The sequence below is a fragment of the Pleurodeles waltl genome, chromosome 2_2 (assembly GCF_031143425.1).
Source record: "Pleurodeles waltl isolate 20211129_DDA chromosome 2_2, aPleWal1.hap1.20221129, whole genome shotgun sequence".
In the NCBI taxonomy this organism is placed as follows: domain Eukaryota; kingdom Metazoa; phylum Chordata; class Amphibia; order Caudata; family Salamandridae; genus Pleurodeles; species Pleurodeles waltl.
Window position 1 is genome coordinate 1,178,742,866 of NC_090439.1, and position 17,733 is coordinate 1,178,760,598.

General features: G+C 43.4%; 1 protein-coding gene across 2 annotated transcripts in view; it reads left to right on the forward strand.

The window, feature by feature from the left end:
- Positions 1 to 564: 564 nt before the first annotated feature.
- Positions 565 to 17,733, forward strand: part of LOC138283049 (killer cell lectin-like receptor subfamily G member 2) — a 121,040-nt gene continuing 103,871 nt past the window's right edge. For both annotated transcript variants that reach the window (XR_011201040.1, XM_069221189.1), the window contains exon 1: positions 565 to 1,404. Coding sequence is in view for 1 of the 2 variants with exons in the window: in XM_069221189.1 (XP_069077290.1) it covers positions 690 to 1,404 (715 nt within the window). In the remaining variant the exon portion in view is untranslated. The remainder of the gene's footprint in view (positions 1,405 to 17,733) is intronic.

Genomic DNA, 17,733 nt, shown 5'->3' on the forward strand with positions numbered 1-17,733 from the left:
GTCTGAAAGTGTAAGTCCCTTCAGTATGGGAAACTTAGAATCATGGGCAGAATTTCTGGGGGAAGGTGAACAGCTGAGCCCCTTGAGTAAGAGAAGTTTGTACTCGTCTGCAATGTTTCTGGGGTAGGTAGGCCCCTCCACAGTAGGGGCCCTGGAGTCCAGGATTATTGCAACTGGCAGCAGACTGGCCCTTTCAATCCAGGAAGCTTGCATTATCATCAAGGTGACTGGGTGGTAATCGCTCTGCACTTAGACCCGTCGACAAGGAAACTTTGCATATCTGAGTGGAGCGGACGGGGGAGTAGTTTACTGATTATCATGTACCTCTCCCGGATGAGTGTGCAAGTCCGGTGATGACGGGTGCAGGTGAGCTCCTTACACATACCTGGGGGGTGTAGTTTACTGGTTCTCGTGCACACACCTCCGGGAGAGGTACAACTCCGGTGATAACGGGGGCAGGTGAGCGCCTTCCTCCTACCTGAGGGGGCGGGTGTGTAGTTTATTGCTTCGCTGGTTCTCGTGCACACACCTCCGGGAGAGGTACAACTCCGGTGATAACGGGGGCAGGTGAGCGCCTCCTCCTACCTGAGGGGGCGGGGTTAGTTTACAGCTTCACAGTTCTCGTGCACTCACCTCCGCTGGGGACAGAGATCAGCAGCTGCTCTTGTACCAGGGACTCTGGGCTGAGGATGGAGGGTCCGGGGTGTCCGGAGGGCGCTGTGATGGGGCGCGTGAGAGAGCCAGACCTGGAGAGGGGCCCCCCAGACCCCAGCACTGCCGGAGAGAAGCCGCAGGGTCAGGGGGGTGGGTTCATCCATCCCGTGTGTGATACTGACCGGGAGACAGGGACCCCCCTCTACGGAGAGGACAGATTCATGATAGAGGGTCTGTGTTGCAGCACAGACTCGGGGTACTCCGACGGTGGGCGCAGCCCCTCCAGTACAGATTCTGTAATCTCCGACGCCCCCCTAGATGGGTCTGGGACAGAGGGTCGGATGGGCGGGGGGCTCCTGTCAGTTCAGAGAGACAGGGGGGAGAGCAGGGCCTCAGGGGGGCTTCACCAGGACCCAGAGAGAGGACAAGATGCGGAGTCAGGAGGTGAGATGCTGGAGGGGAGGGAGAGCCCTGGCAGGAGAGAGGCGCTGAAGGAGGGGTCTGGGACACAGGGTCAGAGGTGGGAGAGAGACAGGGTGGAGAGGAGGGACTCAGGGGAGCTTCACCAAGACACAGAGAGAGGTGGGGAGATGCTGGAGGGGTTGGCGAGCCCTGGCAGGAGAGAGGCGCTGAAGGAGGGGTCTGGGACAGAGCAGCAGAGCCTGATGCCGAGGGCAGGATCCGAGGGGTCCACACAGACATCACCCGGAGAGAAGAAGAGCCGGAGGAGGACGCGCCTGCCCCCTACAGGTAAGAAGGTGGAAAGACACCTGGGGAGAGCGCGGTGGTGAAAGGCGGAGCATCGGTTTCAAACCTTGAGTGCTGGGGCCTGTGGGGGTCTTTCGGGAGGAGGTGGAAGCCACGTGAAAACAAACATTGTAAAAGCCAATAGTTCTTGCTTGTTTTAAATAAGCATTGCCAAAGCCAAGAGATCGGACTTGTAATTGAAAACGTGTGTCGGACCTCTCAGTTCAGGCAATGCTGGTACACACTGTACACTCCTCCTCGTCTTTGCTCTGACTTGCCTTTTGTAACGCATTATTGTTTTTATGTTATGTGTTTCAATATTATTCCAGGACGTGCTATGCTCTTCCCTACTAATAACACAGGTACAACAGCTTCTTATTTACCGATGCTTTCACCCTATCTGCCATCTCTACTGGCTCTTTAGTTACTTATACCAAAAACTGCACTACTTTACACCTTCAGTAATACACCACGCCGTGTCACTCCACACTAGTCTACACACCAACAACTGCACTACTTTACACCTTCAGTAATACACCACGCCGTGTCACTCCACACTAGTCTACACACCAACAACTGCGCTACTTTACACCTTCAGTAATACACCACGCCGTGTCACTCCACACTAGTCTACACACCAACAACTGCACTACTTTACACCTTCACTAATACACCACGCCGTGTCACTCCACACTAGTCTACACACCAACAACTGCACTACTTTACACCTTCAGTAATACACCACGCCATGTCACTCCACACTAGCCTATGCCACTTCACTTCTCTCCACTCCACACTAGTAAACACCACTGCACACTAGTCTACACCACTCCACACTAGTCTACACCACGCCGTGTCACTTCACATTAGTCTACGCAACTTCACTTCACCCCACACCACTTCACTCCACTCCACACTTGTCTATGCCACTCTGTGTCATTCAACTCTACAAGAGTCTACACCACGCCACTTCACTCCACCCTACTCCACTCCACAAGAGTCTACACCACTGCACTATATCCCACTTCACTTCACTGTACTCCACCACTCTGTCACTACACTCAAATCTTTGCCACTCCATACAGTGGCACTGTAAACCACTCCACTATACCCCTCTTCACTTCACTTCACTCTAGTCGACACCACTCAACTATAACCCACTTTACTCCACTCAACTCCACTCCACTATACCCCTCTTCACTTCACTCCACTCTAGTCAACACCACTCTACTATACCCCACTTCACTCCACTCAACTCTACACCACTCCATACAATGGCACTCTACACCACTCCACTATAGGCCACTTCACTTCACTCTACTACACACCACTCTATGTCATTCAACTCCACAATACTCCATACAATGGCACTTTACACCACTCCTCTATCCGCCACAGCACTTCACTCCACACTAGTCTACACCACTCTACTATATGCTACTCCACTGTACCCCACTCCACACCTCTGTCACTCCACTCCAACTAGTCTACACCACTCTACTATACGCCACTTCATTCCACTCTGCTCCACACCACTCTGTCACTTCAGTCTACTCTACACCACTCCATACAATGTCACTCTACACCACTCCACTATACGCTACTTCACTTCACTTTACTACCTCAGATTACTCCTGCAGGGGTTACCACTGCTGAGGTTCCCACTACTGTGATTACTACCGCCGAGATCACCAGTGCAGGGATTAACTCTGCTGAGATTACCACTACTGGGATTACTATCTCTGAGATTACCACTGCAGGGATTACCACTTCTGAGATGACCACTAATGTGAATACTACCACTGCGATTACCACTGCTGAAGCTACCACTACTGTGATTACTACATCTGAGAGTACCACTGCAGCAATTACCACTGCTGAGATCACCACTACTGTGCTTACTATTTCTGAGATTACCACTGCAGGGAGTACCACTGCTGAGGTTACCAGTATTGTGATTACTACCTATGAGAGTACCATTGCAGGGATTACCACTGCTGAGATTACAACTACATAATAAAACTACCCTACAAAAAACACTACACTCCTCATGGCTCTCTCAGCCACCAAGTCCACCACCCACACACACAGACCCAACAAAATACCTCCTTAACCTGCTGGAAGACGAACACTATGTTGAAAAGCAAGACTATTGTGACCCTCAAACAGTTATCACAACTAGCAACACTCCTGCTTCAAGCTCACATTATACTACTTACCCTTCTACTAAACAAAACAACACTAACACACCTTATCTAAACTGCCAGCTCATAAATGCTCGATCACTCTCAAAAAACAAGCACCACATCTACGACCTGCTCACAGACACACAACCTGACTTACTATTCATTACGGAATCCTGGTTGGGAGTTGACATGGCACCAGTGTTGCACGGAGCCCTGCCTCCGGGCTATCAAACCATCACACAAAACCGTATAGGCAAGAGAGGAGGTGGACTAGCTATTATATTCAAACAGGCAATAAACCTCTGTGAAACAGACATCTCCATACAAGGTTGTGAAGCCCTCCTTACCAGATGCCACCCTACTCCAACTTCCTCCTGTAACTTTCTCCTCCTTTACAGACCTCCACCTAACAAATCCACTTTCCCAGATGCTTTTCTTGACACAGTCTCAAACCTTATTACACTATACTCCAATCTATGCATTCTTGGGGATCTAAACATTTGGTTTGACAAACCCAATATGCCCCATCCAAAAGCTATCACCACTGGCCTAGTCGCATTGAACCTACATCAGATTGTACACAATCCCACACACATCGCTGGACACATCCTAGATGTCATTTTTGCTAAGCCTGAACTTGTTACTATTCATAGCATCAGACCAACCACCTGGTCAGACCACCATCTGATAACTTTCCGACAGACAACTCCACAAATCAACACACCCCACAACTACTTACATACATACACCTCTCGACCATGGAGCAAACTCAATTTGGATCACTTAGAAACACAACTAACAGCAAACACAGATCTAGATACAATCAATTATGTACCAAAACTTTATGAGTGGCTACAGGAAGCTTTTGATGTCCTAATACCACTCAGAAAAACTAAACATGACAAAAGAAAACCAACACCTTGGAGGAACACAGAACTTAAAAAGATAAAGCAACAAATCAGAAAGTTGCAGCGGACCTGGCTCAAAACAAACAACAGTCAAGACAAACTGCAGCTACACAAACTTAACAGAATATACAAATCATCAATCAAAAAAGCTAAAAAAAGATAATACTCAGACAGAATTCTAAATGCTCAATCTACAACCAAGGAATTTTATAAAATTCTCAATGAATTTCGAAAACCTACATGCATGGAAGGAAGTCATCCCACCACTCAGGATTTCACAAACAAATTGGCAACTCACTACACAACCAAGGCAGACACATTGGACTCCTATTTAAAACAGAAGAAAACCATCAGCTCCAACCCCTTTACTAAAATACCCTTTAAGAATAAACCATCCCAACCTCTACAGTCCTTCAAACAAATATCCCAGGATGAATTTATGGATTTGGTCAAAGCAAGCAGACCTTCTGGTTGCCCTTCTGACCCTTGCCCACCACAAATCTTCAAGAACATCCTGTAATCTACTTCTGCTGCCACACCTGTAAGAAGAATCATCAACAACTCTTTAACTTCAGGAACTTTTCCTACAGACCTGAAAAAGGCATACATACGACCATTATTAAAGAAGACAAACCTAGACCCACAAGACCCCAACAACTACAGACCTATCACAAATGGACCTTTCCTGCGCAAATTGATAGAAAGAGCAGCATTCGCCCAGATGTCACAATTCATTGAAGACAATTCTATACTTTCAGACTTCCAAACTGGATTCCGCCCAGGAAGAAGCACTGAATCGGCACTCATGGCAATCTGGGACGATCTTAAAAACACAGTCGACCGAAATGGAGTTGCTGCACTACTTCTCTTGGACCTCTCGGTTGCCTTTGATACGGTTGACCATGACAGCCTAACTCAAATACTCCACGAAGCCGGCATACAAGGGATTGCTCTCGACTGGATTACTTCCTATCTCCAAAAAAGAGCGAATATCATCCACTCACCCCCCTTCTCGTCCGAACCCTACCTCACAAAAACAGGGGTCCCCCAAGGGTCAATCATCTCACCTTTGCTTTTTAACATCTACATGATATCTTTACCAGAACTGATCAATGATTTCCATCTCACATGCTACAACTATGCAGATGACACACAAATACTCCTTAAATTAAAAGACCCCAAAAACATTGAAAACTCACAAATCTTCAGTTGCCTCAGAGCCGTTGATCAGTGGATGACCTGGAGCCATCTCAAACTAAATACCTCCAAAACAGAAATACTCATATGTGGTGACTGGAAACATTATGACCCTCTGTGCGTCTGGCCTGACGATCTCGGACCACCTCCTCAATTATCCAAGGAAGTTAAAAACCTAGGAATCACCATGGATTCCAAGTTAACTATGAATGCCCAAGTAGACAAATTAGCACGCACAAGCTTCATCACCTTAAAGACTTTACGACGCATCTTCCCCCACCTCGGATTTCCACACAAGGTGCAAGCTACTATCTTGCTTGTACTATCCAAACTGGATTCTGCCAATAGCCTCTACCATGGATCATCTCTATCTGTTATGAAAAACTACAACGTATCCAGAATTCCGCAGCCAGGCTACTACTACATATCTCACAAGCCCACATCTCCCCTGCCTTGAGAGCACTACACTGGTTACCCGTTGCCAGAAGATGCACTTTCAAGCTGCTTTGTATCACCCACAAAGCTATACATGGAACAGGACCACTTTTTATCAGAAAGAAAATTACCAAATACATCCAACAAAGAACCCTCCGCTCAAGACTGGCCTTAGAACACCACCATACAAGAAAAAGACTGTAGGTGGTACATCCTTCTCCGTCCAAGCAGCCAAACTATGGAATTCATTACCCCCAACTATAAGAGCCACAGATAACTTTCTTGTTTTCAGAAAACTACTCAAGAGTTGGCTCTTTCCTTCATAACCACCTTTTTCAAACAACTATGAACTGCATATGCCTATGTTGATAAATATATTTTTCAGATTATGTGTATATTTCTATTTATAGTTTCTTTGGAAAATATGTATTGCTACGGTCATAAAAATAAAATACACAAACACTTTGAAACCTGTCTGACTAAGTATTTTTTACCCATGGATATAATTATGTATTGTATGTGCATATGTGTGTGTATGTGTGTGTGTGTGTGTGTGTGTGTGTATATATATATATATATGTGTATATATATATATATATATATATATATATATATATATATTTATATGTGTATGTATGTGTATATGTTGTTTCTGTGCCTGGCATGTTCGTGGAACATTGCATGGCTCCTGGTTTTGGGTTGATATACTAGATATCTATGAATTCCTGCTCTCATCTTATCACACTTATCTACTCATCACTCTTATGTCATGTCTCTATCAAACTATCCTCCATTCTCACTCTGACTCATCCCAAATCCCTTCGACCACTTTCATCTCCTAGATATCTCTGCCTAAGCTCTTCCCTCCACCTCCACATCTAACTCACCAAACCTCACTCTACCTCTGTGACCTCCCACACAACCCTACTAAATTCTCCTGCATTCATCTCACCCTGCTACTATGCTCTCCCTAACCCTTCCACATACTCTTCCCTCCTCCATCCCCTTTTACTCATCCCAAACCTTTGGGCTGAGTAAATGAAGGATATACTCCCAGTTAACACTTCTGGATTTCTTTCCTCCTCCACCCCTCCATTACTCCAGTCAATCTAACTAACAAACTCTCATATCCGCGGCTCAAATTAACTCATAATAATACTAAAACTGTACTCATTATTAAATGATACTAATCCATCACTAATACTTGTTGGATTCCGGAGTAGCGTGCTACTCATCGAAAAGCGCTTCGACGCCTCGTCAGGGGTAGTAAGCGCTATATAAATACGATTACAATACAATACAATACTGTCATTACTACCTCTAAGAGTACTACTTCAGGTATTACCACTGCAGGGATAACCACTGATGTGATTTCTACCACTGAGATTACCACTATTGATATTACCACTACTGTGATTACTATCTTTGAGGTTACCACTGCAGGGATTACCACTGCTGCATTACCACTCTTGTGATTACTACCTCTGAAAGTACAACTGCAGGGATTACCACTGCTGAGTTTATCATTGCTGTGATTACTACCTCTAAAATTACCCCAGCAGGTAATACCACTGCTGAGATTAACACTATTGTCGTTTCTACCTCTGAGATTACCACTGCAGGGATTGCCACTGCAGGGGTTACCACTGACGGGATTACTACCACTGAGATTAAAACTGCTGATATTACCACTACTGTGATTACTGCCTGAGATTACCACTGGAGGGATTACCACTGCTGAACTACCACCATTGTGATTACTACCTCTCAGAGTACTAATGCATGGATTACCACTGCTGAGATTACCACTACTGATATTACCACTACTGGGATTACTGACTATGGGATTACCACTGCAGGGATTACCACTGATGTGATTACTATCACTAAGATTACCACTGCTGATATTACCACTACTGTGATTAATACCTCTGAGATTACCACTGCAGGGATTACCACTGATATGATTACTACCACTATTGCTATTACCACTACTGGGATTACTGCCTCTGAGATTAGCACAACAGGGGTTACCACAGCTGAGATTATCACTATTGTGATTACTACCTTTAAGAGTACCACTGCAGAGATTTCCACTGCTGAGATCAGCACTGCTGTGATCACTATCTCTGATTACCCCTGCAGGGATTACCGCTGCTGAATTAGCACTACTGTGATTACTACCTTAGAGACTATCATTGGGAGGATTACCACTGTTAAGATTACTACTACTGTGATGACTACCTCTGAGAATACCACTAAAGGGATCACCACGGCTGAGATTAACACTGCTGTGATTACTACTATTGAGATTACCACTGCAGGGATTACCACTGCTGAGATTACCTGTACTGTGATTACTACCTCAGATTACCACTGCAGGGATTGTGACTGCGGGGATTACCACTGATGTCATTACTACCACTTAGATTACCACCACTGATACTACCACTACTGGGATTACTACCTCTGAGATTACCACTGATGTGATTATTACCACTGCTGAGATTACCTCTACTGTGATTACTTCCTATTGGGATTACCACTGCAGGGATTACCACTAGTGAGGTTACCACTAGTGTAATTACTAACTCTGAGATTACCACTGCTGATATTACCACTACTATGATTACTAAATCTGAGATTACCCCTGCATGGGTTACCATTGCTGAGGTTCCCACCACTGTGATTACTACCTCTGGGTTTAACATTGCAGGGATTACCTCTGCTGAGATTACCACAATTGTCATTATCACTGCAGGGTTTATCACTACTGAGATTACTACCTCTGACATTACCACTGCTGAGATTACCACTGATGTGATTATTACCAATTCTGAGAGTACCAGTGCATGGATTACCACGACTGAGGTTACCACTACTGTGATTACTAACTATGAGATTACCACTGCTGATATTACCACTACTATGATTACTACGTCTGAGATTTCCCCTGCAGGGGCTACCACTGCTGATGTTGCCACTACTGTGATTGCTACCTCCGAGATTACCAGTGCAGGGATTACCTCTGCTGAGATTACCACAGTTTACATTATCACTCCAGGGATTATAACTACTGAGGTTACTTCCTCTGAGATTACCACTTCTGAGATTACCACTGATGTGATTTCTACCACTGAGATTACCACTAGTGATATTACCTCTACTGTGATTACTACCTTTGAGATTACCACTGCAGGGATTACCACAGTTGAGGTTACCACTACTGGGATTACCACCTCTGAGATTACAACTACAGGGATTACCACTGCTGAGATTACCACTGAGGTGATTACTTCCACAGATTACCACTACTGAAATTACCACTACTGTGATTTCTACGTCTGAGATTACCTCTACAAGGATTTCCACTGCTAATATTACTAATACAGTCATTACCACTGCTTTAATGACTACCTTTGACATTACCCCTGCAGGGATTACCACTGCCAAGATTAACACTACTGTGATTACTTCCTTTGAGATTCCCAGTGCAAAGATTACCTCTGCTGAGAATACCACCATTGAAATTACCACTGCATCGATTACCACTGCTGAGATTGCCACTACTGTGATTTCTATCTCTGAGATTACCACTGCAGGGATTACCACTGCTGTGTTTACTACCTCTGAGATTACCAGTACAAAAATTACCTCTGCTGAATTACGACTACTGTGATTACTGCCTCTGAGGGTACCACTGCAGGGATTACCACTTCTGAGATAACCAGTGCTATGATTACAACCTCTGAGATTACCCCTGCAGGGATTACCACTGCTGAGATTACCTCTACTGTGATTACTACCTCTGAGATTACCACTGCAGGGATTACCACTGATGAATTACAACTACTGTGATTACTACCTCTTAGAGTACCACTGCAGGGATTACCACTGCCCAGATTACCACTACTGTGATTATTTACTGAGATAACCACTGCTGATATTACCACTACTGTGATTACTACCTCTGAGATTATCCCTGCAGGGGTTACCACTGCTGAGGTTGCCACTACTGGAATTACTACCTCAGAGATTACCACTGCAAGGATTACCACTGCTGAGATTACTACCACTGAGATTACCACTACTGATTCTACCACTATTGTGGTAACTACCTCTCAGAGTACCACTGCAGGGATTATCATTGCAGGGATTACTAGTATTGTGATTACTGATTCTGAGATTATCTCTGCAGGGATTACCACTGCTGAGATTACTGCTACTGTGATTACTACCTCAGAGTTTACCATTGCAAGGATTGCCACTGCTGAATTACCACCACCACCCCCCACAATGCCCCCTCCTATGGCAGTGTCTGTCAGTCATCATCCCCCATGACACTCCCTCCTACAGCAGTGTCTGGCAGTCACAGCATCCCCCATAACACACCCTGCCATGGCAGTGTCAATCAGTCATCACACCCCCTCCATGACACCCCCTCCTATGGGAATGTCTGTCAGTTATGACACCCCATGAAACACCCCTCCTATGGCAGTGTTTGTCAGTCATCATATCCCCCCATGACATCCCGTCTTATGGCAGTGACTGCCAGTTACAATCCACATGACACCCCCTCCTATGGCAGTGTCTGTCACTCATCACCCCTCTATGACACCCCCTCCTGTGGCAGTGTCTGTCACTCATCACCCCTCTATGACACCCCCTCCTGTGGCAGTGTCTGTCAGTCACTGCATCCCCAATGACACCTCCTTCTATAGCAGTGTCTGTGTGAGCACGTCTGACCTTATTTGGTCTTTTATTAATTTATTTATAAGGGGATGCGTTAGAGGTTCGATGGACCTTTTGACTGCACTTAGAGTGATTACACCATGTACACAATATTTACTCATAATCTGACCAACAACATAACATAATCAACAATTGAATTTTCATGAATTTGAGTCAGTTATCTCTACGCCCCAGGACCCACGTAGCCATGAATAACCACACCTTTTAGTAAAGTTTAGAACGTTTCTTTCCCTATATTAACAATGCTAATATCACATGAATTAGTTCCAACACCAAATCAAATACGTATAAAAATGACACTGGCTGACCTTAATGACAAAAGAATCTCAATTTAGCTAGAACATTTATTATTCAGTATTCAAGAGTTATGGTGCAAATTAGTAAAATCGATAACTGAACAATAGAAATAGCATACATCTAGATTTCAACAGGTGAGCAAAATCAATTATTTGTTAATTACATTGGACAACACATTTGGGCAAACTAACTAACCTTCCAGTTAGAATAGCATGTTTGCACTTCATGCAAAACAATTAAGTCAAAAGTTAATTTGGAAAACATCTAACTAGGGCTCTATCAAAACAGCGGTTGGTACCTACAAGAAAGAACAAAAAACCTACAGCAGAGACAATAGCATTTCATTATACCTCTCCTCAATGAATCAGCAAGCTGCGATTTCTCTTCGTCAGATGGACATCGTCAGGTCAGCATCAGCAACGGGTCAATGAAGGGGGTGGTTCAGCCACGATTGGGCTCTAAGTTAACTGAACCTCTTAGAGCATCAAGCTAAAGAATCTGCATTAACACAATTACTCTGTGAGGATGGTTATGAGGAAAAAGGAACATCGGGAACTACCCCGCTCCTCGAACGGGACCACTACAGAGGTAAATAATGGAATAGAATGTGCCCCAGCTCCTAGGAGCAGTCAGGCTACGTTTAAAGTCCCTACAGAATCTTCTCACTCCATCATTGGTCAGAAAATCGTACGTTTACAGTAGGACCAATTAAAGCTAAAGTCTAAATCTAAAATATAACTAGCCAGTCTTCCACATATTGATGACTGGCTCCTCTTCTCCTGTTTTCATCATCAGGTTCGTCAGGTAATTGTTTTGTTGCAATCCTAGCTCCATTCGGTGCGGCTATTGTCTAAGCATGGGAACATCTCTGTCTCATGCATCAACTCTACACAGTAATAATTTCCAGTACAGAACATCTCCACAAACAGTTCTCATGAGAAAGTTTAAGACATTTGCAAATCGCTTAGTCAGCGCAGTGTGAACAATATTACTTCTCTGCTCTCCCAAGACATTTGCAAAATTTATTAGGCCATCAAACTTAACACAAGCCTTTGTTGACTAGGCCCAAACATCGTAATTAATCAAAAGCTCAACATTATTTAAGCAATCTGTAACATTAACATATTAGTATAACCCATTAATACATTTTATTCTGCATGTGCACATTATTTAATCATATAATGGTGAATTCATTATTAATTATTACACATGCTATGATGGCCAATCAAGTGGGCACATTTTTCAAGATGCATTTTATTTTCTGTTAGCATAATTCATGTAAAATACTTAACCATTAATCAACACAAATTTATTAGCAATTAATTCAGCTTTCACAATTCGTCCTCTGATGACTAAATATTTCATCATACCTTACATCCTTTTGACACAAATTTTTGTTGACCTAAAATGTTGCCTTATTATAGCCCTTTACCTTTCCTTTCTTTCTCTAATTTTCTCTAAAGTATTTCCCCAATTTAATTTCTTTCCTCCTCTTCCCCTTTTTAATCACATTATACAATTTACGAATTCTCCATAATCCAATTATACAAATCACAATAATCAATATTATCTGTATTATTTTTAAAATTACACCTTTCCCTAGGTTGCTCAGCCAATTTTCCACAGAAGCAAAACCTTTGTCAACTTTTTTCCCAAACTCCAGGTTCTTCCAAAACTTTTAAGTCAGAGTTAATAATAGTCAGATTGCTAATAAAGTTTCTAATTTCTTTACTATTGTTAGTGGTAAATGTTCAACAATGTTGCGATTTCAGCATTTTACAAACTCTGCCCTCCTTCGCTGAAAGGTTGTCTCACGCAAGACGGTTCTGAAGAGTCATAGATCTTACCGCAGCCGTTTTGGTGTTCGTTAGGACAATGGCTCCTGAAAAACTAGTCAGCATGTTATCCACAATAGTAGACAACGTTTGAATTTTCAAAGAATTTAGGATAACTCCCACTGAAGGATTTATTGCTTCAACTATACTTCCAATTATGCCAGAGTAAGATTCTCTCTTTAGTCTAGCAAGGTGAAATTCATTCAGTTTAGGTGTCTCATTCAAGTTCTCAAGTTGATAAATCTTAGGGAAAACTATCTCCAAGTAACATGTGCCATACCATCCTGTTGGAAGACAGTAATAAGCATTTGGTCCACAGATGTGATAAACCCCTGGAATTGCTGGGTCTTGTGCATTTAACATGAAAGTCCATTTACTCTGGAAAAGAAACACATATCTGCATTCACTCTTTACCACAAATAATGTATCAGTTCTAGATTTAGGCCTATACATACAAAGCTTCTCTATGTGTTGTGCATCTATCGCTAATTTCCCTTGTGTTTTGATTTCACTTAATGCATAGTCATTTCTAAATGTCCTTGTCACTAAGCCCTTATTTAATTTCTCCTTTAATGCCTTTCTACTTCATCAGTGTGATCTAAGAAGCTCTTTTCTATGGGTGTAAGCAAACGTGTGAAGTTGTTCCTGTGAGCGTAAGGTGTACTAAATGTCAATGTGGGTTCAAGGAAACCTCACTAGTTCTATATTATTTTTCTTAGCCATTCTCGTCAGGTATTTAATAATAGGGACAAACAAAAACACTACATCATGATTTAAGTAGAAATACTGAAGATATTCTTGGTTATAGAAACTTGTTAGTAAAAAACTGCAACTAATTACATACATTAGTGTCAAGCTATGATAGGTTATCCCTTCCTCTACTGATGAAGGGATTTGTGTGCAAACATAACACTCTCTTGCAAACATTGTCTCATGCAATAAGCGATAGAGGACATTAGAAGAAAGTTCTCCTTGTGGTTTACATGTAAATATTTTCCATCCCTTCTAAACTTATCTAACTCTAAGTGTAGTAGTTTCTAAAACAGAAGTATGATTAGCCCATTTTTATGAATCAGACTCACAATCAATAGCAAACATACTATTGTGCACACAATTGCTAAGCCAATGCTTGTGCACTTACAACACCTATTCTTTCGAACTTGCTCGTTAGGTTTACTCATGATCTGTAAAGGATCAGGCAGAATAAAAAAAAGATAAAAATGATCTATGCAGCAAAACAAAAATATTCTTTTTAATTATTTACAGTGTTCAGTCTGTCTTCCAGAACTTTTGCCAAAAAACAGCTTAGCAGCATGTCAAAATCAGTTCATTCCAAAAAGTATTTTCAGGTTACTTTCAATCACTTTCAATGTCTCTTTCTTTCTTTCAGTTGCACAGAATTTTCTCAAAGTTCCATTTATTGACCTACTTCACGTGCCAAAGTATTGACCTGGAATTTCACGATCAAAACAAATGGACAAAAAATTACTCTGCCAATCACTAGTCATTGCATACACCCATTTAGAACCTGCGTATCTTCTATTTGCAACTCTTTGTCTTTTCAGCCTTTGATCTCCATTTAATTCTCCATCACTCAAATCTTCCTTTCCTGTGGTGTCTACTTCTTCTTCGATTGTTGATACTGTAACTGATTCCTTTCTCTTGGTTTGTGATTTCAGCCACTTATCAGCTGTCAGTGGACCCTTGATTAATGCTCTTTTCAACGTTGGACTTGCAGCTTTTTCAAGTTCTGCTGGATTTTGACTTGATGTACATGCGATTTCACTTGGAGGAGTCAGATCGTTTTGACTTTGATCCAACTCTACTCCCTCCACCGGGTCTGTAGTTTGCTCTGTTTGTCTTTCAGTATCATCTGCTTCTGGGAGAGCACTCCTCTGACTAGACTCTCCTATTACCTCAGTCAAGGTTGGTTCACTGTCACTCTCCTGTAGGTCCTACTTTTCGTCTCTCACAGGAGTGTCTGGATTGTCATCGATCTGCACAGGGTCTGTCTCTGATTCTCCAGCTTCCTTCTCTGTTTCTGGAATTTGTCTGGAAGTTGTTGGTACTCTCAACAACTCTTCTTCGTTGTCTAATGGGCAGTGTACTTTCCAAGTATGGCTGGAATTAATCCAGTTCAGAACTCCTGCACTCTTCACAGCACTAGTAGTAACCATTACTACTTGTTGGGGACCCTTCCACTGAGGCTTCAAACAAATCTTTCTCAAGTGTTTTCTGATCACAACATAGTCACCCAATAGCTCTCAGGTTGTGGTTTTGATCGTGGGATGGCTGCACAGTTGTGGCCTCCACCTGATGAGGAAAAGAGAGAACCACATCAGCCAGACCCTTGCAGTAGTCCAACACCATATCATCTGTTATGTTCACAAGAGCATTTGCAGAAACCGCTGGCAACCTCATTGCTCTGCCCATGAGGATTTAATGCAGCAGGAGCCCAGTCTTCCTGTCGGTGTGTTTCTCATACTCATCATAACTAGTGACAGTGCATCTGGCCATTTCAGATTCGTGGACACACACATTTTTGCAAGCCTTGACTTCAAAGTACCATTCATTTGCTCAACAAGTCCTGATGCTTCAGGGCGGTAACTACAATGCAACTTCTGTTCAATGATTGAAGCTGAGCATAGCTATTTTATTACTTCATTGTTGAAGTGACTTCCTCTACCTGATTCTAAAGAGACCAGAAAACCAAATCGAGGTATCAGTTCCTTAATGAATAGCTTCGCTACTGTATGGCTAACATTTCTTTATGTGGGATAAGCTTCAATCCAGTGACTAAAAATGCAAATAATCACCAGCACATATCTTAATCCTCCACACAGAGGCATCTCAATAAAATCCATCTGCATTCTGCTAAATGGACCTTCTGCTCTTCCAATGTGGCTCATGTTGACCACAGTCCTTTTATCCACGTTCATTTGCTGACAGATAATGCAACGGTGGCAAACTGCTTCAGCAACCTATCTAAACTTTGGATTGAACCAAAATTGTTTAAAAGTTTGAATCATAGCATCCCTCCCAACATGTGCTTGTCCGTGATAATGTGTAGCCAGTTGAGTCAGCAGGTTATTTGTCAGAACCACTTGTCCCTCCCTGACACCCAGACAACATCTTCTCGCTGGACACATTTCAATCCAACCCATGTTTTCTTTTCCTCTCTATCAACATTTTCCAGAAGAGCTTTCAGTTCTTGCCAAGTGTCAATTACAGTTAAAGCATAACATAACTCGTACACTTTTCTTCTTCAGGTAACCATTCCCATTTGTCTTTGAAAGATATACAATTCAATGCGCAAAACCTTGCAACTTGGTCTGCATATCCATTTCCCAGTGATACAAAATCTTGCAATCTGAGGTGTGAACTGCATTTCACCACAGCAATCTTTTGGAGCATTTGCAAAGCTTGTAACAAATCATGTATTCGTCAGCGGTCGATCCTTGGTATAAGTCAAAGAGGGAGATGCAGAGGAACTCTGGTGAGCTCTTGCATTCGTTATCTGAAGAATTCCTCAAAGCAGAGACCCTAAATAGCCAGAAAAGGAGGTTTGGCTACCAAGAAAGGAGGATTGGCTAACAGGAAAGGTAAGAGCCTATCAGAGGGGGTCTCTGACGTCACCTGCTGGCACTGGTCACTCAGAGAAGTCGAGTGTGCCCCCAACACCTCTGTTTCCAAGATGGCAGAAGTCTGGGACACACTGGAGGAGCTCTGGGCACCTCCCCTGGGAAGTACTGGTCAGGGGAGTGGTCACTCCCCTTTCCTTTGTCCAGTTTCGCACCAGAGCAGGGCTGGGGGATCCCTGAACCAGTGTAGACTGGCTTATGCAGAGATGGGCACCATCTGTGCCCATCAAAGCATTTCCAGAGGCTGGGGGAGGCTACTCCTCCCCAGCCTTCACACCTATTTCCAAAGGGAGAGGGTGTAACACCGTCTCTCAGAGGAAATCCTTTGTTCTGCCTTCCTGGGCCAGGGCTGCCTGGGCCCCAGGAGGGCAGAAACCTGACTGAGGGGTTGGCAGCAGCAGCAGCTGCAGTGGAGACCCCGGAAAGGCAGTTTGGCAGTACCCGGGTTCTGTGCTAGAGACCCAGGGGATCATGGAATTGTCCCCCCAGTGCCATGATCTTAGACATGTTACATGGCCATGTTTGGAGTTACTATTGTGAAGCTGTACATAGGTAGTGACCTATGTACAGTGCACACGTGTAATGGTGTCCCCGCACTCACAAAGTCCGGGGAATTTGCCCTGAACGATGTGGGGGCAGCTTGGCTAGTGCCAGGGTGCCCACACACTAAGTAACTTTGCACCTAACCTTTACTAAGTAAAGGTTAGACATATAGGTGACTTATAAGTTACTAAAGTGCAGTGAAAAATGGATGTGAAATAATGTGTGCATTATTTCACTCAGGCTGCAAGGGCAGGCCTGTGTAAGAATTGTCAGAGCTCCCTATGGGTGGCAAAAGAAATGCTGCAGCCCATAGGGATCTCCTGGAACCCCAATACCCTGGGTACCTCAGTACCATATACTAGGGAATTATAAGGGTGTTCCAGTATGCCAATGTGAATTGGTAAAATTGGTCACTAGCCTGTTAGTGACAATTTGGAAAGAAATGAGAGAGCATAACCACTGAGGTTCTGGATAGCAGAGCCTCAGTGAGACAGTTAGTCATAACACAGGTAACACATTCAGGCACACTTATGAGCAC